The sequence below is a fragment of the Molossus molossus genome, unplaced genomic scaffold (genome assembly GCF_014108415.1).
Source record: "Molossus molossus isolate mMolMol1 unplaced genomic scaffold, mMolMol1.p scaffold_m16_p_9, whole genome shotgun sequence".
Lineage (NCBI taxonomy): Eukaryota > Metazoa > Chordata > Mammalia > Chiroptera > Molossidae > Molossus > Molossus molossus.
In genome coordinates, this window is record NW_023425403.1 from 87,561,550 (window position 1) to 87,588,169 (window position 26,620).

Sequence of the window (26,620 nt, forward strand, 5' to 3'; positions counted from 1 at the left end):
AATTAAAAAAATTTTTTTTGAAATTAGTGTTCTTTTTTTTAATTTTTTTAAATTTATTTATTTATTTTTTATTTTTTTTTGTTCAGGTAGAGTGGGAGGGAGAGAGAGGAACAGAGAGAGAGAGAGAGAAACATCGATGTGAAAGGGACACATCGAGTGGCTGCCACCCACACAACCGACCAGGGCCGGGGACAAACTGCAACCGAGGTACGTGCCCTTAGCGGGAACCGAACCCGGGTCTCTCAGGACCGCAGACCGACGCTCTAACCGCTGAACCAGACCGGCCAGGGCTGAAATTAGTGTTCTAATAAAGTCTTGATTGTTCTTGTTTGGGAATGATTTTCTCTCCTATTACTTGAGAAACTATATTTGAAGTATTTCCATGGGATGATGAGCACACCTTTCAGGCTTGTAGTGTTCTCTGACTGCTTGGAGCCTCTTCTTTTTGTGTCAGCTCAATTTCTGTGGCTCCTGACTAGTATCTTATTTTCCCTTTTTACTTTATTTTCATAAAGCTGAGCCACTCTTAAACTCCACAGTTGTTGCCAAGTGTGACAAGTCCCCTGTGTCCTTCTGCCCTCGAACCGTGTTCCAGCCTGTGTCTCTCCAGCTGCTTGTGCAGTGCCTTTCTGAGCCCACATTCCTTGATGAGGCCTTCCCCGATCAGTGGGATATGTAAGACTCCTGGCACCTCCAAAACCCCAAGTCAGCTTATTTTCTCTTTTCTGTTCAGTAAAAGGAAATTTGAAAGAATAGAAGGAATTTCTGTCTCACTTTAGAGTGTACATATCTCAAAGTATCTTTTTGAAGAAAGGAAGGAAATTTGTTAATTGGATGTCTCTTTGTAATTGAGTGCCTGTGATATACTAGGTACTTTCTTCTACATTATCTAGTTAACCATCACAACCGTGGAGGAAAAGTTCTATTGCTTTAAGTTTTATAGATGAGGAGACAAGCTGCTAGAGGTTAACAACTTACTTAGACCTCTGGATATTAACAGTAACAGTTCTGTGAAGTAATAACCCTAATAAATCAGAATAAAGATCCTGAGGTAATTTAAGATTCTTGCTTCTGAATAATCAGAAAGAGATCAAAAGTATGTTGTGTTGCTTTATAATTTAACTATCTATTTTTCCTTAATTCCTGGCATTGATTATCCATATTGCTATTATTTAAGTATTTCATATTTTTAGTCACAATGCTTGCTTAATAGACAGTTTGCAATTCTATCTTCAAATGGAAAATATTTCTTCCAGTGATGTCAAAGACAAAGGGAATATAAATTTTAAAATAATAGTTTTTTCAGATTATAAAAGCAGTACATATTCCTTGTAGAAAAATAAGAAATAGCAAAAGCATAAAATAGGAAAATGACTATCATTAATCTTATGACTGCGGAAAAAAATCATGGTGATAAAAGTAGAAAAAAAATAGGATCACTTATAATTCTTTTGTTGTGAGTTAATCACTGTTTGTAGTTTGATGTATTGCCTTCCAGTGTTATTTCCCATGCATATGTTTCTTAAAATCTCACCCGAGGATATTTTTCCATTTATCTTCAGACAGAGTGGGAGAGAGGGAGAGAATCATCCATGAGAGAGAGACATGGATTGGTTGTCTTCCCACACCACCTGGACCAGAGCCAGGGACCGAACCGCAACTGAGGCATGTGCCCTTGACTGGAATTGAACCCGCGACTGTTTGATCTGTGGGCCGATGGTCTAATTGCTGAGCCAAACCGGCCAGGGCCCCATGCATATGTTTTTAAAAATAAGGTTGAAAACTGTGGGCATACTCTTTATCATTTTTCTGTAACTTGTTCTTGTTACTTAATAATGTCACATTTCCTCATATCATTAGATATTTTATAGAAATTTATTTTAAACTTCTGCAGAGAAATCTCTATATAAGGGCATGGATGGATTTAAGTGATGATATCACTTATTGAGGGCCTAATAAATGAAGGCCTCTCTGAGGAGGTATCATTTAAGTTGGATCTTAAAGAATGAAGTAGAGCAAAGCATGGAAACATCCAAGGAATAGAGATCTAGGTGGAGGGGATGCTACTGTGAAGCCCTTAGGCAAGTACATACTGGACATGTTCTAGACCCAGAAAGGGAGCTTATGTGTATAAGTGACAGTGAGGGGAGTTGAAGGCAGCTAACCCAGCGCCTAGGGGCCTAAGTTAGGACTACACTGGGAAGCATGCAAGGCTTTTGACAGGCAGGTGACATGATCATTACCAGGTTCAGGTGGAAGAGGGTCGTAGTGCAGATGAGAAGTGGTGGCAATGGGAATAGAGAGAAGTGGATGTACGCGAGGTATGTTTCGGGAGTAGAATTGATTGAGCTTGCTAATGGAGTGGATATGGGGGAGGTGGAAGAATACATTATGGGGCCAAATCTTTGGTGGAAAAGCCTCTGTCATCATCTTTGAAAACATTAATCATGCCCTGGCCAGTTTGGCTCAGCAGTTAGAGCGTTGGCCTGTGGTCCAGAGAGACCTGGTTTCGGTTCCCGCTAAGGGCACATATCTCAGTTGCAGTTTGTCCCCGGCCCTGGTTGGGTCGTGCGGGTGGCAGCCACTCGATGTGTGCCTTTCACGTCGATGTTTTTCTCCCTCCCACTCTATCTGAACAAAAAATGAAAAAATGTTCTCAGGTGAGATTAAAAAAAAAGAAAACATTAATCATTCTGTCTAAGACAGTCAGCATTTTTATTTATTTACTTTAATTGAAGTCTAATTGACATAATACATTATATGAGTTTCAGGTATACAACATAATTTGATATTTGTGTGTGACAGTATTTTAATGCTTTATGTGCTTTTTTTCTGTTTCTTAGCTTTCAGTAATCTAATTGAGATAAAATGTTAGAACTCAAATTAATCGAACTTTATTTTTTTTTATTCAGGTCACATTTTTAGGTTTTAATGAAGAAACAGATGCTGCTCATATACAGGTATGGTTGATGTATTGAATTAGAGAGGACTGTGAGATTATTTGGAACAAATTTTGAGACACGAAATATTTGCCTTATTAACCAAAAACTTACATTAAACTCTTCTGTTATCATTTCTGTTTAAAGTTAAAAGATGACATTTGGAGTGTGCTTTGGATTTATATGTATATATATATTTTGGATATTTTCAGTTACAGCATTTTCACTGAGCATTCTTGTGGAAAGCAGTTTTAGGTTAGGAGACCACAAAAGTAATTTATCTGTGAAAGCTGCAAACAGGCTAATTTTTTCTTCATTCTGTGCCTAAAGTTATATGTAAGACTTGTTCTTTAATTTGGATGGTTTTCATAATCTGACCTCAATAATCAGATTCTTATATTTTCAAATGAGATAGAATTAAATGGTAAAATAAATGAGATAGAATTAAATTTAAAAGGTAAAATTTGTAAAAGGTAATATTAATCAGTGCAAAAATTTAGCCTGTTTCATGCGGGAATTTACAGAGGGACTGATAGTTGAGATTAGGATCAGCAAAGGCAGGCTTCACAGTCACATGAAGAGTGGTTGCAGCTTGGTAGATGTGGTAGATATACCTTGTTTTACTTCATGCAGTTTTTTAGGATTTGTGACTGCCATATGTTTCCTTTTGTGGTAGTAAAAGTCTCCCAACAGAAGAAGAAATAACATTATTTAACAGTGCATAGCAGGTGATAACGAATGAAAAACTCTGTTGTGTGTCTTGATTGTACCCTTGCCTGAAGGACATAGTTTAGACAGAAGGCACAGGAAAGGACATGCTCTTGAGAATGTAAGGCTGAAAGGAGAAGTGTTCCAAAGTATTTCTCTTTTGTTCTACTTCTTTAAAAGTTACAGATAAAACCATAATTATAAAGGAAAGTATTCTGTGAGGGGTCAAGTATGTTAATAATTCTTTAACTGGGTAAAATATTCACATAAAAAGGACAAATGAGGAGAGACAAAAAGATGGCGGCGTAGGTAAACACAGTATCGCATCCTCCCACAACCACATCAAAATTACAACACAACCACCATTCGGAACTGCCTGAAATCCAGCTGAATGGAAGTCCTACAACTACGAAATTAAAGAAGCCGCCATATCGAGACTGTTAGGAGGGGCGGAGGTGTGGCCAGGCTGGTCCCACACCCACGTATGTTGGATAAAAATCAGGTGGGCCACCTTGGCTGGGAAGGCCCTCTCTGAGGAGTGAGGGGGTCCCTGTCCCACACCAGGCGCCTAGCTCAGGGTTCCAGTGCCAGGAAGAAAAGCCCCCATAACTTTTGGCTGTAAAACCAGCTGGAACTGAGACTAAGGGAGGCTGCGGCTGCGGCTGCGGCTGCGGCTGCCCCAGCAGTTCCTCTTAAAGGGCCCGCACACAGACTTACTCAGACCCGCTCCCTCTGAGCTCTGAGGGGAGGCAGCTTGAGGGGCACCGGAGAACAGGGAAGAACTGAGCTATTTGGCCTCCAGACTAGGGCTGGAGGGGTAGCTTTCTCCTGGACAGACGTGCTGGTGGAGGCCGTTTTTCCTTTGGTGAGCCCTTCCCCACAGGGCAGGCAGACAGCCGCCATATCTGGGACTCTAGCAACCTGGCTCACACTGTCGGCCCCGCCCTGGTGATTCCCTGAGTCCTTGCCCCACCCAATTTTTGGACCACCCAAGCTGTTTCCAAAGGCTTTACCATAGGATTAGCCTGTCTTAGTTCTTGCTTCAGAGTTTCCTAAAATCTCTCAAACAAGCAGTATCTGGTACCTGAGCCCACCAGTGCACCTGGCACCATCGGGTCAGTGGACACCCTGTGTCAACACAGACCAGTGCACAGTAGCGGAGCTGTCAAGGTGCTGGTTGTGGAAACCGCAAATGGCCGGGAGCCCAGCACCATCCCCTGCAGTAGCAGCCCCATCACAGTTGAGATATATCCCCAGCGACGGAGGCTGGGGAGCAGACATCCATCCCCAGGCAACAGAAGTACAGACCAGCAGCAGAGAACTATCCTCCTCCCAAAAAAGACTACAGCAAAGGCTGAACAGGAGCTGAGCCCACTGGGCAGCAGCACTCCCCAGCTACCAGTGGCAGGACCAGGGGCTCCATAGGGCCCTGTGTGACTCAGTGGCCCACAAGAGTGGTGTGGAGCTGGGGCTCGAGAGGGGCCAGTCTCAGCAAGCCCATACCTCTTAGTTAAGTGGACCCAGGCCTGGCACTAGAAGCAGCTAGACGTGGTTCACAACTTGGCGTTTCCTAGACACCTCCAAGCCCAGCACAAGAAGCAGCCATCTGCAGTTCACTTTGTAGCTTATGCTTGGTGGCCCTGGATAGAGCACAGGCAGTGGCTGACCTTGCCTCGGAGCCAGCACACCTGGTGGACAGCTTTACACCACATCGAAACTCCACCACCCACCTATCTCCACAAGTGACACTCAGTGGACTCAGTGGGTACCAGAGCCCTGCTGAAGTAAGTCTTGCTCTGTGTGGTGGGTCCCTACACAGCTGATCCTCCAAGGTAGTGGCTAGTGGGCATAGCCAGTTCTTGCAGCTGACCAGCCTGAGTAAACCCCTCCCATTGATGTGCCAACAGCAGTCGAGACTCAGTTACAGGAGAAGGGTGTACAGTCCACACTAGGGGTACACCACAAGGGCCCAGCTGGAGTGATCAGGGAGACTGTGCCACTGGATCCTACAGACCACCTACAACAGCTGGCCACCCTACAAAGCCTAGGAGGCATAGCAGCTCTGCCTAATACATAGAAACAATCACAAGGAAACAGCCAAAATAAGGAGACAAAGAAACATGTCCTGACTGAAAGAAAAGAACAAAACTCCAGGAAAAGAACTAAACAAAATGGAGATAAGCAATCTAACAGATACAGAGTTAAGAACAGAGGTTATAAGGTTTCTCAGGGAACTTGGTGAGACATCCAAGGGACTTAGTAAAACCTTCAAAGAACTTAAGGAGACCTCAGAGGAACTTAGTGAGAACATCAACAACATAAAAGAGGGCCAGTCAGAAATTAAGGCTGCACTAACTGAAAGAATAATTTAGCCCTGGCCGGTTTTGCTCAGTGGTTAGAGCATCAGCTTGAGATCCAGGGAGGCCCGGGTTCGGTTCCTGCTAAGGGCATGTACCTCAGTTGCAGTTTGTCCCCGGCCCTGGTTGGATTGTGTGGGAGTTAGCCACTCGATGTGTCCCTTTCACGTTGATGTTTTCTCTCTCTTCCTCTCTCTCCCTCCCACCCTGTCAGAACAAAAAGTGGAAAAATGTCCTCGGATGAGGATAAAAAATAATTTACACAGATTTAATAGTAGAGTAGGTAAAGCCAAGAAGCAAACCATTGATTTGGAATATGAGGAAGCAAAAAACACCCAACTAGAACAGCAAAAAGAAAAATGAATCAAAAAAAATGAGGATAGTGTAAGGAGCCTCTGGGACAACTTCAAGCGTGCCAACATTCGCATCATAGAAGTGCCCGAAGGAGAAGAGAGAGAGCAAGAAATTGAAAACCTATTTGAAAAAATAAGGACAGAAAACTTCCCTAACTTGGTGAAGGAAACACACATACAAGTCCAGGAAGCACAGAGATTCCCAAACAAGTTGAACCCAAAGAGGTCCACACCAAGACACATCATCAAATGCCAAAGGTTAAATACAAAGAGAAAATCTTAAAAGCAGCGAGAGAAAAGCAGACTGTTATCTACAGAGGAGCTCCCATAAGGCTGTCAGCTGATTTCTCAAAAGAAACTGCAGGCCAGAAAGCAGTGGCAAGAGATATTCAAGGTGATGAAAAGCAAGAATCTACAGTCAAGATTACTCTATCCTGCAAAGCTGTCATTTAGAATCGATGGCCATATAAAGTGTTTCCCAGACATGGTAAAACTAAAGGAGTTCATCACTACCAAACCATTATTATATGAAATGTTGAATGGTCTTCTTGAAGAAAAAGATAGAAAATATGAACAAAAAAATGACAATGAATACATATTTGTCAACAATCGAATCTACAAACAAAATGAACAAGCAGAACAGAAACATTCTCATAGATATAGAGAACATTTTGTTGGTTGCCAAATGGGAGTTGGGATGGGGGAATGAGTGAAAAAGGTGAAGGGATTAAGAAGTACAAATTCATTGCTAGATTGACAAACCTCAAAGGGAAAGGGGTTGGGGGGTGGGAAGAAATAAACCAAAGAATTTATGTGCATAGTTGCATAACCAGTGGACACAGACAACAGTGTGGGGAAAGGCAGGAGCTGGGCGGGAGTGGGGAGGAGGGCATCAATGGGAGAAAAATGAGGAATATCTGTTATACATTCAACAATAAAGATATAATTTAGAAAAAAAGAATCCTATATGAAAAAGTTCAGTTACCTTGAGGACTGTAGGTTGACATTTATAGCTAAAAACTATGAAGCCTCATTTTCATACATGTGTGAGGTACCATGTAAAAATTGTTTTTATTCCTTAAGACATTTTTGCATTTATCTTCAGATAGAGTGGGAGGGAGAGAGAGGGGGAGAGAGAGAAATATCGATGCAAGAGAGACACATTGAGTGGTTGCCATCCACACAACCCCAACCAGGGCGGAGAAACTGCAACTGAGGTACGTGCCCTTAGCAGGAACCGAACCCGGGTCTCGCTGGTCTGCAGGCTGACGCTCTAACTGCTGAGCCATACTGGCCAGGGCTAAAAATTTTTTGTAGCTTGATATTCTTAATATGTTAGAATGGCTGCAGAAATAGCAGGTATTAAAATATTTCAGTACACTTTATTTTTGAGTTTTCAAAATATTGGTTGTGGTTTATTAACCAGCAGACCTTATGATTCGTGGATAGTACCCACATTATAGCAATCTTAACAAAATGTTATTGTTTTAATTAGGATTTAGCTGCAGTGTCTTTGGAACTTCCAGATCTTCTGAATTCACTACACTTCTGTAGTCTAAGTGAAAATGAAATTATTTGTATGAAGGATATAAATAAATCACCAGATATAAACAGTGGTCCTGTAAATCAGGTAACTTTTGTATATCATTTCTAATGAGTTTTTCATGGAAAATTTTACAATGACATTTGATTGAGAGTATTAAACTTTAAATGCTTGGATGGAGTTTTGTTTTTTATTTTTAAAAATAAACTATATTCAAGGAAATATTCATGAGAAATGTAACTCATGAAGCTTTGAAATTATTGAGGTATAGAATAATTTTGGTCATAGCCTTAAATTAGATTTTCCATGTGCAAAGTTCTATAAATGCTATGCAAGTACATATTAATTTTTTTCTGAAAATTTATTATTTCTGGATTTCTGAAACTTCTTCTAGCTTTGTAAAAGCAATAGGAATTTTTTCCCCCTTTATGGCCAATTCCAAATTTATATAAATGTTGTGCTATATGGTTTAGAGAACATACTTTACTTCATTTTCAGATTTAAAAAATCCTGTGTAAACTAGACATCTGAAGATGTCTTCTTTATTTTTATAAACAAAAATGAATGTTACTATTTCAGACAGGTGATTAATTTTATAACATTCACCTTTTAGTTCTTTACTAAGTATTGCTTTGTTGATAATTCATCAAAGAAAAATGTTTTACCTCTTAAAATTTGAAGTTTAGTATATTTAAAATTTGGATTACTTACAAAAGACTACTATGGTTTTATGAGCTCTACACATAAAAGTAGAACTGCTCACCTCATTTCTTTAATTATATTCTTCATTTATATTTACTGCGTTTTATTTGTTAGACCATAAGAGGTGAGGAACTATTATATTTAGGTTCTAGTTTTAACTTGAATAAATCATTCATAATATTTGCATTTTTAAAGATAGTGTGTATGGAAAAAATCTGATGACTTGTATTCTGAATCAAAGCTGTAAACATTGTATTGTAATACTAGGGAAATTTAGGTAAAAGGAGGGGATTATTCTCTTATGATAGGACAGAAGCTGATACTCTACTGAATGCTACAGGAAAATGGGATACAAAAATAGAATAGTACATGTTCCCGCCTTCAAGCAGTTTACAGGGTAGTTGGTGAATGAGGTGAATGATTAAATAAGAAAAATCACAGGGCTGTACAGTAATGTAGGAAAACATTATTGCCAAATGAATGGATAGTAAGTTCTTACATTTAAGGAGATATTGTAGGTAGAATTTCAATACCTGGATAAAAGAGAGGTTGGAGAAGAAGAAATTGGGGAGTAAGAAATGTGGAGAAAGAAGGAAGAAAATAATGAAACATGACAAAATCAGGGAGCCTTTTAGGATGTTTGTATTTCTTTTTTATTCCCCACCCCAAGATTGTGTTATTTCTAGGCTTCACTTTCAGATAATGTATTTTGTATGTATAGTATGTTTTGAAATTAAAATACTTTTATCATCTTTCCCAAGAGTCATCATTCTGGAATGCTTTGTGTCATGAGAGTATCACCACCTACATTACCAAGACTCAGAATTGATTTTATCTTTAGTCTTCTAAGTAAATATGCTACTGGTATAAGATACAGCCTGGATACATACTTGCATCAGAAGCACCAACTTGAGACCACTAATGAAGATGATGACGATACTAACCAGTCAGTGTCATCTATAGAGGATGACTTTGTCACTGCATTTGAGCACTTAGAGGAAGAAGAGACCTCAAAGCCATATAATGATGGTTTGTTCTTTACTAGACTTCTTGATATAGAGGATTAAAGTTTAAAGTTCAGTCTTAAAAGTTTTAACGCTGACTTACTCAATTGAAGTTTATTTGTTTTGACCTTTTTTTTCTGATTGTCCAAGGAATTAATTTTCTTGTAATTTTTAAATTCATTGCTATTTGGTTTTTAGTTTTACTACTACTGTTCTTATTTTGGTAGTACTGTTTAACTTATTATCTAAGTGTTTGGAACAGGCCTAGGTTCAAACTTGAGAGGAATTAGCTGGCAGAGTCACCATATTAGTGTGATAGCATGCTAAACCTTCCATGGACCAGGTATTCCTAAGTATAGGGTAAAATGAAATTATTTTAGTAAAAGGTATATTTGCTTTTGAGAGTAACTTGGGATGAATATGTTAAACAACAATTTAGAAGTGAGATGCTATAAATAAATATATTATGCTTAAAGTCTATTATCCCCATGGATTTAAATTTTAAAAAATTCTGTTCAAGAATAATTTGATCATTGTTATTCTGTTCTTGTAGGAGTAAACATCAGTGCACTAAAGAGTCAGTGTGATGCTGCTTCACAAACTACTTCTGGTCACCAGTTAGAAACCCATGACTTAAGAGTTCTGATTAGCACTGGGCAGCAGAAGCCATTGGCTAAACCTTCAAGTTCCTTAATAAACTTACTGGGACATAAACAACAACCTGTGAAAAGTTCAGTTACAACATCAATTTCTGAGCCTTGGATCCAAAGGAGTTTCTATAGGTCATCTACTGCTTCAGATAAAGTTAGTGATGCACAGAAAATGATTTTTTCTTCTTCTCCTGCCTATTCATCTGAATCAGAATGTTCAAGTCCAAGTCCTGTTATTTTCTTAGATGAAGAAGGATATCAAAAAAGTCTAAAAGCAAAACTTGAGCTACCCAAAATTCCTGTAATGAAAGATGATATAGAGGATTCAGACTCGGAAGTAAGTGAATTTTTTGATAGTTTTGATCAATTTGATGAACTAGAACAAACTTTAGAGACTTCCTGTCCATTTCTAAAAGATCCTGTCATAGGGAAACCATCGCAAAAGAAAGGGCGCAGATATGACAAATCTAGTTCTGTAACCACTACTATGAATCCTCAAAAATTCAAGTTTGATCGTCCAGCTCTCCCAGCTAATGTTAGAAAGCCAACACCTCGTAAACCAGAATCCCCTTACAGCAACCTGGGTGATGCTCCAGATTCTCCTCGCCCAGTGAAGGCATCTGGGGAAGATAGTGGCTTGTTTAGCCCCATCCGATCCTCTGCTTTTAGTCCTCTTGGAGGCTGTACACCTGCTGAATGTTTTTGCCAAACAGATACTGGTGGAGATAGGATGCCTGAAAATTATGATTCTATTTATTACACCTATGAAGATTATGCGAATAGCATTTCATGTGAAGTACTGGGCTCGGTTCTCCATACCCAGCATACTAATGAAACATCAAACATTAATAGTGTTAACAAAGGAGAAAATAAAACCATAGCTCTTAAGAGTGGAAGCCTTGATCAAAAAAGCAAAAATAAATCCTTAATGATTAGAGATAGCATTCAAAAATTTGCAGCAGATCTTGTGGAAAAAAGTTTTGGCAGTGCATTTAAAGATTTACAGAAAGGAGTCTCTTCATGTACCAATGCATTGTGCCATTTAGCCGTCAAATTGACATCATCCGTTTTTCAGATGGCATTTAATGAATTGAGAAGGCAGCATGCTTTTTTACTGAAAGAGCGTGCCATTAGTGGTCTGGCTAATTTCTTGGTGAGCGAAGCTATATCAAATGCTTTAAAAGATTTACAGTATGTAAAGAAGCAGATATTTACAAACATAGTTGCTGGGTTTGCTGCAGATCTTGCTGAAGAGCTTGTTTTTGAAGGAATCATGGAAGTTTGCCAATTTTCATATCCTCCAACACCTTCATCTCCACAGTGTTGGTCATTTGACTATGAAGACAAAGTAGTGAAATCATATGCAGAAGATTTGTCTGAATCTGTAATACAGGAAGCATTTATTGAGCTATCACAAGTTGATGTGACCTTTACAACAAAGGCAGCAGTTAGTGTTTCTACAGATAACATAAAGTATGTGAGTGCAGAAAATACATATCCCCCTACTTTGAACAATCAAGCAATTATGGTGACAAAACCAATGCAGGAATATAAAAAAGAATACACTGTACAACAGGCCTTGTTTTGCACTTCTGGAATTGTTACTTCTATCCCAGTGCCCCTGGCAGGAAGTGCCCTTCTCCCATATCACTTTTCATCTAATATATGTCAGGCAAAGTCTCATCTGTCATCTGGTGCTAGTAATTCGAATGGTGATTCTACTGAAGCAGGTGTTTCCACAAAAAATGAAGACGAAGTAGCTTGTCTCAGAAATATTTGTTTACCTTCAGAACACAATCTGGGTAACCAGAATGATTCTAAACCAACTAATGAAGATGTTGAAATGCAAAGTTCTTCAAGATTAACAAGTGATCCTGTGATTATTAGCAACTTTTCTGCAGCAATGGTGCATTCGATAGTAAATGAAACTTTAGAGTCAGTGACATCATTCAAAGTTACAAAAATAGTTGATGAACACACAGATTGTTTAACTAAAACAGTAAAGGAAAGAACCCCTCCTTTCCACTGTGATCAAGTGACACTGCAACAGAGTGAAGCTAGCAATAAGCACATGTTTGTTGATCGATTATCTAAATCTATTATTAAACATTCCATAGATAAAAGCAAATCAGTGATCCCAAATGTGGATAAAAATGTACACAGGGAAGGCTTGTCTATTCCTAGAGAAGAGTCACAGTTGACTTTGGAAAAGTTCCCCAGATTTCTTGATGCTCAAGAGCACTTATCTCACTGTTCGCTTTTAGTGGAAAAGGATTGCATTCCGGAATGTAAAGATTCTATAACTCATGGATTTTCTTTGGAGACACTACCACGTTGTTCAACTATGGCAGGTCAGAAACCTGATTTGACGGAAGCTGCGAAGGACAAATCAGTGAAAAAGTATAATTTGAATAATGCAGCTCCTGTGCCCTTGTGTTTTGGGCAAGAAAGCCCTTTTCCCAATTCCCATACTTTCTCTTCTGCAGTGCTTACGTGTGTAGATGGTTTGCATGTGGAAGATAAACAGAAAATCAGAGATGGAAATGTAATACCTGATACTCCTCCATCAACTCCTCTAGTACCATCCCAGGCCAGTTCTGAATGGGATATCAAGAAGTTAACCAAAAAGCTCAAGGGGGAATTAGCGAAAGAATTTGCACCTGCCACACCACCTTCTACACCTCACTACTCATCTGTTGGTTTGACCGAAAATGAACAAAATACTATTGAAAAAGAAGAGTTCATGTTGAAACTCATGCGATCTCTTTCAGAAGAAGTTGAAGGTAGTGAAAGTGAAGAGCACACAGAAGTGGACGTGAAGACAGAGCACTCAGAGAACAAAGTTCAGTTTGCTGAAGCATTAGCTACACATATCATTTCTCTCGCAACTGAAGTGGCAGCTTCCCATTTAGATAATAAAATAATTCAAGAACCCAAGATTAAAAGCCCTTGCTTCAATGTGTGGAGTCAAAGAAGTGTATCACCTACTTTGTTAAATCACTCAGATGAAAATTTACAAACATTATGCCATTTTGCAGGTGATATGGCAGCAGAAGTCATTACAGAAGCTGAGAAAATAGCAAAAGTTACAAGTTGTATGCTTTTCAGACAAAAGATAAACAGTTGTTATGGTGATGGCGACCAAGATTATAGATCAGAAGAGAAGTTGAACGTAGAGACTGTAGCACATCCAAGAGAAGTTGATCCATTTATTCTTTCATTACCACCAAGTTCCTGTATGTCAGGGCTGACATATAAGTATCCCAGCTGTGAAAGTGTGACAGATGAATATGCAGGTCACATTATCCAAGTACTGAAACAGGAAGGTGGTAATAGTGAGTTAATAATGGATCAGTATGCCAATAGACTTGCTTATCGATCTGTCAAGTCTGGATTGCAAGAAGCAGCTAAGACAGCCAAAATGAAGTGCAACTCAGAAATGCTCCTCGGGCAAAGCTCACAGGTGAAAAACAACAATGAACTCATCATGTTAAATAAAGAACATCACCAAGAAGTAGATAAAAAAAGACAAAGTGAAAGAAATGGAGGTTATCTCTGTAAAAATCAAACTTGTGAATGGACATGGGATACATATAGAAATCAATGCTCTGAACTGTATAGTTTTTCAGCCTCTCTTGCTCACAGCATAACCAGAGATGTTAAAAAAGAGCTGACAGTGTCTGCGGTTGGCTTGTCAAAATCCTCAACAGATTCTTGCCTTTATGAAAAATCTGAATGTGATGAAGATGCCGAGTCTCACACTGAACCAGAATTTCCTAAGCCTCTTCAGCCTTCCCTGCAAAATCACAGATTCTACCACAGTACAGACAACTTAAATGGGTATGGTTATGGAGAGAAGGTTGTTCAAGCTATAGAACAGTATGCTAAAAAAGTAGTGGATGACACGTTAGAACTCAGTTTAGGATCCACAGTTTTCCAAGTGTCTGAGACCACAAAAGCAGCAGATAGGATCACTTATGCAGAAAAGTTGTCACCTCTTGTAAGTCAAGCTTGCAGATATTGTGACCATAAAGAACTCCATGACTGCCATGGAAATTCACATCAGCACTCTTTCAGACAGGATTCACTTGCTCATAGTAAGCCAGATTGTAATTCAAAATTTAGCAACATATATCAGAAATCTAGAATTTTTCACCTTGATGTACCTCAAATTTATGTTGATTTTGATAAGAAGACAGTGCTTGCTGAGAAGATCGTTGCTGAAGCTATTGAAAGAGCAGAGAGAGAGCTGAGCAGTACCAGTTTGGCAGCTGATAGTGGAATTGGACAAGATGGTGTTAGCTTTGCTGAAAGCCTTACCACAGAAATAATGACGTCAGCAATCATGAATGTTGAACATGCTGTTAGCAGGTAAGTTTTAAGTTTCTTTTGGGTCTTATGAGAAAATGAAAAGTTAAACTCGATCAGCCTTGGCCGGGTGGCTTGGTTGGGGCATCATCCCATACACCAACAGGTTGCAGTTTTGATTCCTGGTCAGGGTACATACCCAGGTTGTGGGTTTGATCCCCCGTCAGGGCACATATAGGATGTCCCCCCCCGCCAAAATCAATATAAAAAACATATCCTCGAGTGAGGATTAAAAAAAAAGTTAAACTCAATCATATATATCTTAGGTTCTGTTCAGAAAGGTAGGAATATTTTTAACCTCAAATTAACAAGTTGTCTCTATTACATTTGTGTCGTGTTTCATGTTCTACACATTACTTTCATATACATTGTTCATTATTCCACAAGAGCTCTTTGAGGGAAGGTATTAACCATTTATCCAGATAGAAGATGAAACTGTTGTTCAAAACTATAGTGTGACTGCTGGAATGTCCACTGTAATTCTGGTTAGTATATATATTAAATACAAAATGAGAGTAGCCCCAGAGTGGGGGTAGTTCAAAACCTATTCTAGGCCCTAGGGATATAGAAGAAAGTAAAACAGGCAAAAATACAATCCACTTGGACCTAATGTTATAGTATAATAAGACAGTAAAAAAGTAAAATATACCCTGGCCAGTTTGGCTCAGCGGTTAGAGCGTTGGTCTGCAGTTCGGAGAGACCTGGGTTCGGTTCCCGCTAAGGGCATGTACCTCAGTTGTAGTTTGCCCCTGGCCCTGGTTGGGTTGTGCGGGTGGCAGCCACTCAATGTGTCCTTTTCACGTCGATGTTTTTCTCTTTCTCTTTCCCTCTCTCCCTCCCACTCTATCTGAACAAAAAAAATGGAAAAATGTCCTCAGGTGAGGGTAAAAAAAAAAAAAAGTAAAATATGAGTACTGTATGTCACATGGTGATAGATGTTTTGGAGGAAAACCAAAGCAAGGAGAGGAGTTAGTGCTGGTGGTGGTGGTGAGTGGCAATAGGTAGGGCTGGTTTGCAGTTTTGAACAGGTAGCAGGTGAAACAACTCTGACAAAGTAACATTTGAGCAAAGAGCCAAAGGTGAAGAATGAATAAGTCACATGAAAATCTGGGAAGAGGGTTCCAGGCAGAGGGGTGGGACTGTGCATGTTGAGGAAATAGCAAAGATGTCAGAGTGGCCAAAGTGAGTGAGCCAAGGGGAGTAGTGGGAGATAAGGTGGAGGTTATGAGAGATTGTCACTACCCGATAGTATGTAATAAGGATTTGGCTGCTTATGATTGGTGAGAAGCCATGGGAGAGTTTTGATCACCAGACTAACATTTTCCCTTTTCATGTTTAAAAATATCACTCTAAGCTGCTATGTTGAGAATAAAATGTTGGTTGGCAGTTATGATTGAACAGTGACCTTTCTTCTGAAGATAGAATAAAAATATAAATGTTTCTTCATTGAAAAAAAGAATGAGAAGGGTAAGGGTTATGATTCACGCTCAAAATCTTGAACAAATTTGGCTTGATTGATAGTACTAGAATTCCTTGAACTACTTACTTATTTTATTTTTAAAGCAAGAGAAAGGGTTTTGTTTTGTTGTGCAAATAAAAGTATTATCTTACAAAGCAGATGGAAAACTTAGAAACTTGTCTTCCTTCATAGTGGTCCTAGTTGAAAATATAAACTGCTTTAAAGAGAATTTAGATAAATGATGTACTTGGGATGGATGAGTGTTGGTGGGTACCTCAGTTAACTCTGGAATGAATAAGCTGTCCTGCAAAGTCTCTTTGTTGGCAGACACAAAGAAAAGGGGTTTGGTGGACCACTGGTCTGACTCTGAATATAATTTCTCATTTTTGTTACCTTTATCATCTATAAGAATTATAGGTTTATAATTCAGAACCTGATGCTTTTGGATTGAATTTATTTTTTCTTTAGTCCAAAAGAAAAAGAAGACTTTCAGTCAACTGAATCTTTTGGTAGCCAGCACATGAATCTCAGTATTGGTGAAGACAGCACTGGTAGCTGGTCCAATTTAAGTTTTGAAGATGAACACCAGGATGAAAGCAGCAGTTTTCATCATCTAAGTGAAAGGTAACTAGATTTTACATGTAACTGCATAGTTTAGGTCCTCAGACCTGGAAGTGAGCTATTAATTTATACTGAGTATTATTTAAAATTCTGAATTTGAAAATCTATCATCATTTTCAAAATGTAATTATTCATGACATATTTCTAATGGTTTTTTACACTTATTAAATATAGTAATTAGCCTAGCTAATTTTCTCTGGATGTGCCAATAGCTGATTTAAAAAATGTTGCATACATTTGATTTTATACCCTTTAAAAGGCTTTACCTGGACCTTTCATGAATTTTTAAGGCAAAACTTTTTGTTCCTTACTGTAAAGTAGTGATTTTCAACCTTTTCCATCTCATGGCACACATACACTAATTACTAAAATTATGTGGCACACCAAAATATATATTTTTTGCCGATCTGACAAAATAAGTAGCTATAATTTTGATTTATTCACACCAGACAACTATTGTTGTGTTAGCTGTTATCATTTTTCAATTTGACAATCTAAGAGAAAAGAAGTCAGTGCCCCTGACTAAATAGGCATTAAAAAAAAATTCTTATGGCACACTGGTTGAAGCATCAAAATGGCCGTAATTTTTCTGATATTAGTTAAGGTAGTATCTTTTTTTGGAAGGGGTTCCTTACTTGTCCTGCTACTCAGGAATAAAAAAGATCCAGAGCATTTATATTTGAATGACTGAAAATACATAAATTCATTGTAAAACTGGTTTGGTATAGCAGAAGGCACTTACCTCATATGTAACTTTTCTTATTTAACTTTATTCAGAATAAAGTTATGGAATATTTTATTAATTGTGATATAGTTGTTTCTTATATTCTTAAGTCTGTACAGGCATTTTTTAACCAAGAAAATTCCATAAAATGTTTATTCACATTAACTGATAATTGGACATAATAAATACCATCTATAACTGAGTCCAGGGAGAGGGAAGGGTTCCCAGCATAGATACTTTTAATTTTGGGCATATGTGGAAAGGACTCTGTGAGGCTTTAGGTGGACAGAACCTTGGACTTGACTTATCAGGAGGAGGAAGAGGTAGGGAGGCAAGAAGACTGAGAGAAGGGTCTGAGGGAGCAGAAAGAAATGGCTTTTCTCCTACCTGTTAGAACATATCATCTCAGAGTATTTTGTTTGATGCTTGGATTAACCAGTAAGTCTTAATGTTTTTATAAAGTATCTATTTTGTCATAGTTTCTTAAAATGTAGTTGTAAATCATCAATGCTTTTAAAATCTAGTTCCAAAAATGGCAGTCCTTAAAACTGGTAGTAGGAAGTGGGGGTAGTAATCACAGACCATCATTTGGCTCTTTTCCGTAACTTTCCTAGGCTAGAATATGAACACTTAGTCTTCTCTCATCTTTGAGAAACACGAGCTTCTAGAATTTCAGTGAGGGTTGACATTGTTTAGGACATCTTTGTGTTAAAAAGGGAAAACCTAGGGTTGGAGGCTAGTGGCATTAAGAGGACTGTAGCCAGCACTATGTGGAATGTTACTTAGTTTGAGGAAAAGAGGGAGACATCTGCTAGGCTCTGTCCTATATAGCATTATTTATTAGTGGAAAGAAATACTCATTTGTGAATGACTCAAAACGAAGATGAAAACCATAAATCAAGTGTTGACGAGGATGTGGAGGAAAGGAACCCTGTGCACTGTTGGTGGGAATGCAGATGGGTGCAGCCACTTTGGAAAGCAGTGTAGATTACCTCCAAAAATAAAAAATGGAGCTGCCTTATGACCCAGCAATTCCACTTCTGTCAGTATATCTAAAGAAACCTGAAATATGAATTTGAAAGAAAATATTTACTCCTTGTGTTCATAGCAGCATTATTTACAATAGCCAAGATTTAGAAGGGGCCCAAGTGTTCATCAGTAGATGAATGGATAAAAATGTGGTGATACATTTACACAGTGGAATACTACTTGGCTGTAAAAAAGAAGGAAATCTTTCCTTTTCTAGTAGTATGAAGGGACCTGGAGAGTATTATGCTAAGTGAAATAAGCCAGTCAGACAAAGAAATACCATATGATTTCACTTATATGTACAATCTAATGAACAAAATAAACTAACAAACTAGAAACAGACTCACAGCTACAGAGAACAGACTGACAACTGTTAGAGGAGAGGGGGGTGGGGGGACTGGGTGAAAAAGGTGAAGGGATTAAAGAAAAGAAACCTGACTGGCACAGACAACAGTACTGTGATTACGGGAGGGAAAGGTAAGGTAGGGGGAGGTAGAAGACGGTAAAGGGATGGATGAACTCACAACACGGATGATGTATTATGGAACTGTACACTTGAAACCTATATAATATTATTAACCACTGTCACTCCAATAAATGCAGCAACTTTTTTTTAAATGAAGGTGAAAAGATAATCCCTTTATCAGGACCAAGGCTCAAAATGGCCAATTCTGGCTGTAGCTAAAATAATTATGGTTAATATGGATAAATGCATTTAGGTTCAGATAATTGATTTGAATTCAGGTTGAGGAAAACTTGGCTTGATACCATTTTGCCAGAAAAAACTTCTGTGGTTTTAATCTACCACAGTCTTAAGAACTATTATGCTTTGTGGTTTTAAGGTTCAGGCACAAAGACAAAGTTAGTGGGACTCTTCCAGGATTGGAATGCTTGCTGAACATACAGTTTTCAGGGCCTCATGTCCCAGAGATTGATACCCTATGTCAGTAGAGGGTCCTAAGAGTCTACATGCTTGATAAACACCTCAGGTGATTTTAATGCAGGAGGTTCAGAGAACACACCTAAGACACAGGCTGTATGTTTCATCTTTTGATGACATCTGCTGGGGGAACTGTTATTTTCTGGTACAGAGATCAAGGTAGGAGATTAAAGACTTCAGAGGTTTGGACACTTGTATTTTCCCTCTAGGAAGTTCCATAGAGGCCACCAGTTAAAAAAGAAACAAGAATCTCAACATTTCACAAATGTTTAGGAGGAATGTTAATGATTTGATCAGAAAGAGAACTGGTTTATGTAAATGAATCTGAAATATTTCAGCAGCTTGTCAATTTCTTAAAAGTTATGTAGTACATTTAGGTAGAGATGGGGCTGGACTTGCCGAATTTTTGAGATGCGTCAGAATTGACAGTACTCTTCATACGGCTGAAAGCCACAGTAAAGAACTTTAGACGCTGACTACCAGTGGTGTGTGATAGGCCTGTCTTTGACATAGGAAACAAGAAAAGATGTAAAAGAAAATGATGGACGCAGGACACAGTGTTCAAGAATGAAATAGAAAGACTTTTAATTGAAGAAGTGAAGTTGTTTTAGATTGGATTAATATAGGATGATCACACCTCTCAATTTGCTTAGGAGAGTCCTGATTTACTTCTGTTTGGTGTAATCACTACTTTAATTTTCAGAAGTGCCCTGATTAGGTGAAAAATATGTGGCCGTCCTGGTTAGCAGTGGCATTTTATAAATAACTGACTTCAAATCTCAGCCATTTCAAGGAATGACATGGAGGGGGAATGAGGTTAGATAGGGGGAGTGTGACCATTTTTTAGCTGTTTTGTTCATGTTCATCCAACACTTAGATGATTGGTTTTTATTACTAAATGGGGGAATCATTAGTGTATGGGTAAGGATTTTGTAATTTTTTTTTTGTTTATATAATTGTTCTGTTAATAGAAGTGAATACAATTTTGGTTTGTCTGACAACAGACAACATGGGTAAGATTCTGGTTTTGAGAGTTTTATGATAGAGTTATATTTGTTTGAATATATGTGAAAAGTTACTGCTCAGTTTTAACTTTTATTCTCTAATACATTATAGTTTGTCACAATTTGATTGTGGTAAACATGGATATGTAATTTACTCAAGATTGCTTGGAAACTACTTAGAACTTTTAAATAATCCTTTTTAAAGTAAGTTTGTCAACATTTACTGATGCCTATAAAATGATTTTATGTTAATTCATTTTTTAGAACCAAAATTTTGGTTTGTGTACTTATTAATTTTTATAGTTGCCTTAGCATAATACAGAGAAATATAGCTGCTTTCACTGCAAACTAATGTGCTTACTAATTATTTTAATGAGTAGAATTTTCAAAAATTGCATGTTCAGGTTTTAATCTGAAAGATTGAATTTAGTTTTATTTCTGAAACAGTTGCTTTTAGTTTTTTATTGCTTTGCTGCAGTTTTAGAATATAGTTGCTTTCTTCTTTTTATTGTCTAGTATAAGAAGTTATCTGTGTGGCATTAGTGACTGGCCAACCAGACAAGTGTAAGCCTTGAGAAAACTTTGGTTAGTCAATATTCTAAAGATAATGTATGTTATTTGCCACCTACTGAATTATATATAATATATGAAATGAAGGTAATTGACACAATAAGAGTATTTTAAACTTAGAAAACTTTTTTTTTCCAAGTTAGGAAAGGTCTCTTTGGGACTGTGTTTCAGTGCCCACCTCCCCCACCCCCAAGTCCATCATTATTTGCACTATCTAAACACCTGAGAGAATGTTAACCTGTGGGTTTTGTTTTTTGGTATGTGCCCCCAGCAGGAATCGAACCCAGTACTCCCTGGTCCAAACCAGCCAGGGCAACCTGTGGTTTTTTTCTTTTTAAACTTATTCCAAACTGAAGAGTATTGGTTTTTTTACAAAGTATATCCTAAAATTTGACATAGACATTAATTTCATTATAAAACTTTTTCATGCATTCATTTGCTGTCTTAAAAGACATTTTGTTATCTTAACCTGTAAAATAAGTATCCAATTAGAATAATTTTTATGATCTCTTGAGGACAAGTAAGAAAATGCCCAAGTCTCTGAAGCTGTCAGGTCCCTCTTAGGTAGCAGTGGTGGTGTGGCGCTCTGTTGTGGCAGCCTCAGAACATCCACAGTTAATCATGGACAGAAGCTGTTCAAGGAAAACCAAAGTCGTTTTTACTCTTCATTTTCTAGTTCAGCTCTGTTCTTTTCTTCCTCTGGCAGTAATGGTAACAGCAGTAGCTGGAGCAGTCTTGGTTTAGAAGGAGATTTGTATGAGGACAATTTATCCTTTCCAACATCAGACAGGTTGGTCCAGTCCAGACCCTTAAAAGCTGATGAGTCTTTCACCACTAATGCATGATGTCATATTCTTAAAACAATGTGGGTTACAATGCCAGTATGTATTGTGTCAAGCTGCTTTTCTCCTATATTTTGACATGATTCTGCTTGATTATATCTAATGAAAAAAATTCTATGCTAAGATATGATTGACATCTAATAGCAAAATGTGTTATTTCTATGCATGTGTTGCTCTGCTTGCTATTTTTCATTCTACCACCAATTATTATTTCATTAAAAAGAGCTTGCTTCCTACAGGATTTCTGTTTTGTTTTGTCTTTTTTTTGTTGTTGTTGTTTTTTGTATAGTTTTATTTTATATATAAGTAAAATGTGTTTTTACCATCTTAAAAATATATAAATGGCATCAGCAGAAGCATCAATTTAATACCTAATTATTTGTGGCATTCTATGATATTTAAAACCTAAAACCAAATTAGAATATTTTTGCTTCAAATTTTTTAAAAATAAATTTTATTACGAAATTACTTGGTACTCTATATATTTTGGTCAGGTGGAACTTCTTGGTTATTGATAACTTATCTAGGCATCATTTGCAATTCAGATTTTAACATGAAATGGTGTGAGAAGCAAAGCTTCCTTTTATTGTCATTTCTCCCCTTTTTAAATGTCACACATCATATTGTAACATTCATTCTTTACCACATTTTAAGAATTGGTTTTAATACCATTATTAAAGTTTTTTTTTTTTTTAACTTCTTGTGTTCTTTTATGTGAAAAGTGATGGGCCAGATGATAAAGAGGAAGAACATGAGGATGACGTAGAAGGTAACTGACAGTTTGTGTTTCAATGTGTTTGCCTGTTTTTTTGTATAAGATTCCCTAGAAGAGTCTTTAATTTTTGTGTTTCTGCATTTCATCAGTTAGGCTCTGGGTTATTACAAATAAGGGCATTTACATTATAAATCAGGGTATTCTTAATCCTTACTCGTAAGATATTATTTATTATAACTGTGGCATATATTAAAGTTTTTTCCTTCCAAACAAGTAACTTCTAGAATTGGTGTTTAATGATAATCTTACATAAATCATAGTCTGTCTTCACTTTTCTTCTGGAATTGCAGTCCTACACTCACATACATATAGTTGAAGAAAATACTCAATTCTTCCTTTGATGAACATAGTTCTGAATATGTAAATACTAGATACTGTAGGTCACAGAGTTCTGGACCATGATTTGTAATCCCTAATTCAAATATATTAGACTGAGTGAATCTAAAAACTATTCACATTGAAGCTGAGTTTATATTGTATTTAGATGGTTGTTCAATTTTTTACCTCCCAAAATATTTTTCCTTAATTATGAAAATACCAATTATGTGTTCTGTAGAGTGGCACACACAAATATTTATGCCATTTGAAATACTTGTTTTTGAAGCAGTGATTTTTTTTTTTTTTTTTTTTTGCTATTATTTCTTTAGAGGTGGGTAAACTAAAAAAAAATTGCCAAAATGAAATTCTTGAAATGTACTTTATAACACCCAAGTTTCCAATCAGTTTTATTACCAACTATATTTTTCTTGTTTAGGAAAATCATGTATCAGTTTTTGAGCTAAAATCATCAGACCTAGCATTACTATTATATTTGAGTTCTAATGCCTTTGCCATGTAGACATTCTCTTCATATAGGGTTTGTAGAAGTAAGTTTTTCTCATTAGACACAAAGTAGAAGTAGAGCTATACTTCCTGAGTTATGGATAGGCTGGGTAATACTTGCTTTATTTTTGTTAACTGTACAAGTGTTGATTTTCTTTTTGTTTTTATCCTCACCGAGGATTTTTTTTTTTTTTTCCATTTTATCTTCAGATAGAGTAGGAGGGAGGGAGGGAGAAAAAGAGGGAGAGAGGAAGAAACAGCAATGTGAGAGAGACTCATCGACCAGTTGCCTCCTGCACGACCCTGACCAGGGCTGGGGACGAACTGCAACTGAGGTATGTGCCCTTGACCAGAACCGAACCTGCTACTCATTGATCCATGGGCTGACGCTCTAACTGCTGAGCCAAACCAGCCAGGACAAAAGTGTTGATTTTTTTTTTAAGTAGAAAAGTAAGAAGTAATACATATAAACAAGTTGTTTCAGTGGCTATATACATGGTATAAATGCATGTGGTGAATATTTTCTGTAATGAATACTAACTTGACTGAGGAATGATTAAGAGAGAAGATACAAGTTAATATCAATATAAAATTCATTTAAAAATGTTTACTTTTGGCATTAGCCCGGCTATTAAGGGTTTTTTTGTGAGTAGGTAGAAGTTAGGAGATTAATAATTTGTAAATACATGTCATTACCCAGTTTGTGAGATTTTAATTATCTTTCATTATACAGAAAAGTGTAGCTAACTTTAAAAAATTTTTAATTAGAAATTGGTAAATTAGGAGCTATAATTGCTGTAGATTTATAGAAAGATTCAAAATTATAGAAATTCTAAGGAAACAACCCTGGTTTTTGTTTGTAGTTTTAGGATGTCAGTCCCTTCTCTTTTCACTAGTGTTTAGTAACCCCTTTAGAAAGAGAAGTCACTCATAGGCCAAGCAACCAGGAGTCCCGAACTAAGAACGCCCGTAAATAGTTCAGAGAAATCTTGGGGTGACAGCTCCTGACCCCGTGACCACTGTAGGAATTACAAAATGTATCCTAGTACACTAGACCACTTTCTCTGCTTCTCCCCCACCCAATTGATTTTAGAGAGAGTGGAAGGGAGGGAGGGAAGGGGAAGATAGGAAGGTGGGGGGAGAGATAGAGATTAATGTGAGGGAGACACATTGATTGGTTGCCTCCCGCACATGCCCCTACCAGGGCTGGGGATGTAACTTGCAACCCAGGTACATGCCCTTGACCAGGAATTGAAACTGTGACCCTTCAGTGCATGGGCCGACACTCTAACCACTGAACAATACTAGCCAGGACCCAAACCTCTTTTTGATTGAGAGTCAATGGGGAGGACTGAAAAAACATACATATATTTAAAGAGAATAATGTGGACCAGCTTTGTAAATGAAAAATTGGGGGCCTACATATATTCCAAAAATAATTAGTAGTGGTCTAGAATGCTCTGCAAACTGTAAAAATGAATCAGGGACATTCACCAACAAATTTCCAGTGCTGGTACAATTTGGCACAATGTCTGCTAGCGCACCCTGCTGCTCACCTCTTGTGTGGGATGGCCCATGTCTTAGCACTGCTGATTCAGCCATCATTAAGCAGGAGTGTTAAGTCACTTTCACATTCAACAGAAATTCATCCTACTTTTAGTTGAAAACATAATTTTCTTTTTTCTTATTGATTTTAGAGAGAGGAAAGGAGAGAGAGAGAGTGTGAAACATTGATGTGAGAGAGACATCAGTTGGTTTCCTCACGCACATGCCCTGACTGGGGATTGAACCCACAACCCCGGGCATGTGCCCTGACCAGGAATCGAACCCACAGCCTCTCAGTGCACGGGATGACACTTAACCACTGAACCACACCAGCCAGGACTTTTCATTGATTTTAGAGAGTGAGGAATGGAGAGAGAAACATTTATGTGAGAGAGAATCATCATTCCATTGCCTCCTGTATGCACCCCAACTATGTATTGACCAACAACCTAGATATGTGCCCTGTCTTAGAATTGAACCCACAACCTTTTTGGTGCACAGGAAGACACTCCAACCAACTGAACCACTCGGCTGGAGTGAAAACAATTTTCATTAAAAAAGAAAATAAATGTGAGAGTAATATCTTATTTGTAATAGTGATATACCACCAGAAAGTTCCCTGGTCTTGCTTTTGGGATTTAAGTGGTTGCATATAACATTTTTCCTATTTTGCCCAAAGAATGAAGTGATTAAGAGCATGGAGCCAGACTGTGTTCTTACTCAGCCGCTTCCTCACTCTGAGATTCAGGATCTCTCTCTCCCTCAGATGCCTCACCCGTAAAATGGAGATGCTGATAGTTTCTACATCATAGGGTGGTTTTGGATTATAGGACTTTGTATATCTCAACAGCTTAGAACAATACTTACTTTAATAAGTGCTATACAAGTATTTGCTGCTGCAATTTCTCTTATTTAGAAAGTTTTCTTCAAGTCCATTCAGTATATTTATTTGAGGTTTTTATTTGTATGTTTCATTTGTATTTTGATTGTAATCTTGGCTTTATAGTTTTATTTTTTCTCCCTTCACCTGTGGGTCATATTGTGACACAAATGATGGCATTTATGGTACTTCATTTAATTCAGTGCCTCAAAGTAGAGTTTTGCATTTGTGTTCTCAGTAGATGATCACAGTTATCCCTTTGTTTACATTGTTTAGCCCTTTCAAAGAAATGTTTTAATTAATATTTTGGTGTGGTTAAGAAAGGATGGATTATTTTCAAGCATTCATTGGAATCTTTTTTTTTTTTTCAAAGTACAATTTCCAATTATTTTTTTCCAGAGAACTTTTCTTCAGTCATTAAGAACTTAGCTTCTTACATGGGCTTTGGTGGAGGTCGTCGGGCAGCACCCGCAGGTCTAAACCAGGGTGGGGTGTGTGGCCCTTCCGGGCTTCACGAGAGCGATTCCTGCCTACCTGGCGGTGAACGGCACAGCTCACACAGTAATGTAGTTTCTCATACAGCTTGGGAAGCACACAGGCGTCGAAGACACTTGATTCGGAAATGTTCCTAACGGCTGCAGCCTCTATGTTTCTGATGACGAACTACTTAATGGCCTTGTCCTTGGGCACGCATCGGGCGCAGTTGGTGCAACGAATAGGCTGCACATGGCCACGGCCTTTTTTGGCACGACCGTTGTTCCTTTTTTTCTTGGTCATCTTGGAAG

General features: G+C 37.9%; 1 protein-coding gene and 1 pseudogene across 6 annotated transcripts in view; one reads left to right on the forward strand and one right to left on the reverse strand.

Moving 5' to 3' along the window:
* The window catches only part of AKAP11 (A-kinase anchoring protein 11), a 55,453-nt gene that overhangs the window by 23,514 nt on the left and 5,319 nt on the right, over window positions 1-26,620 (forward strand). For 2 of the 6 annotated variants that reach the window (XM_036249831.1, XM_036249832.1), the window contains 7 exons: window positions 2,913-2,960; window positions 7,853-7,987; window positions 9,364-9,631; window positions 10,160-14,627; window positions 16,552-16,707; window positions 21,678-21,761; window positions 22,536-22,582. In XM_036249831.1, coding sequence (XP_036105724.1) covers window positions 2,913-2,960; window positions 7,853-7,987; window positions 9,364-9,631; window positions 10,160-14,627; window positions 16,552-16,707; window positions 21,678-21,761; window positions 22,536-22,582 — 5,206 coding nt within the window. Of the gene's footprint in view, window positions 1-2,912; window positions 2,961-7,852; window positions 7,988-9,363; window positions 9,632-10,159; window positions 14,628-16,551; window positions 16,708-21,647; window positions 21,762-22,535; window positions 22,583-26,620 lie in introns of those variants that run through there. The other 4 variants (XM_036249829.1, XM_036249830.1, XM_036249833.1 and 1 more) reach the window with 3 other exon arrangements.
* LOC118622499 lies at window positions 26,269-26,612 on the reverse strand (annotated as a pseudogene).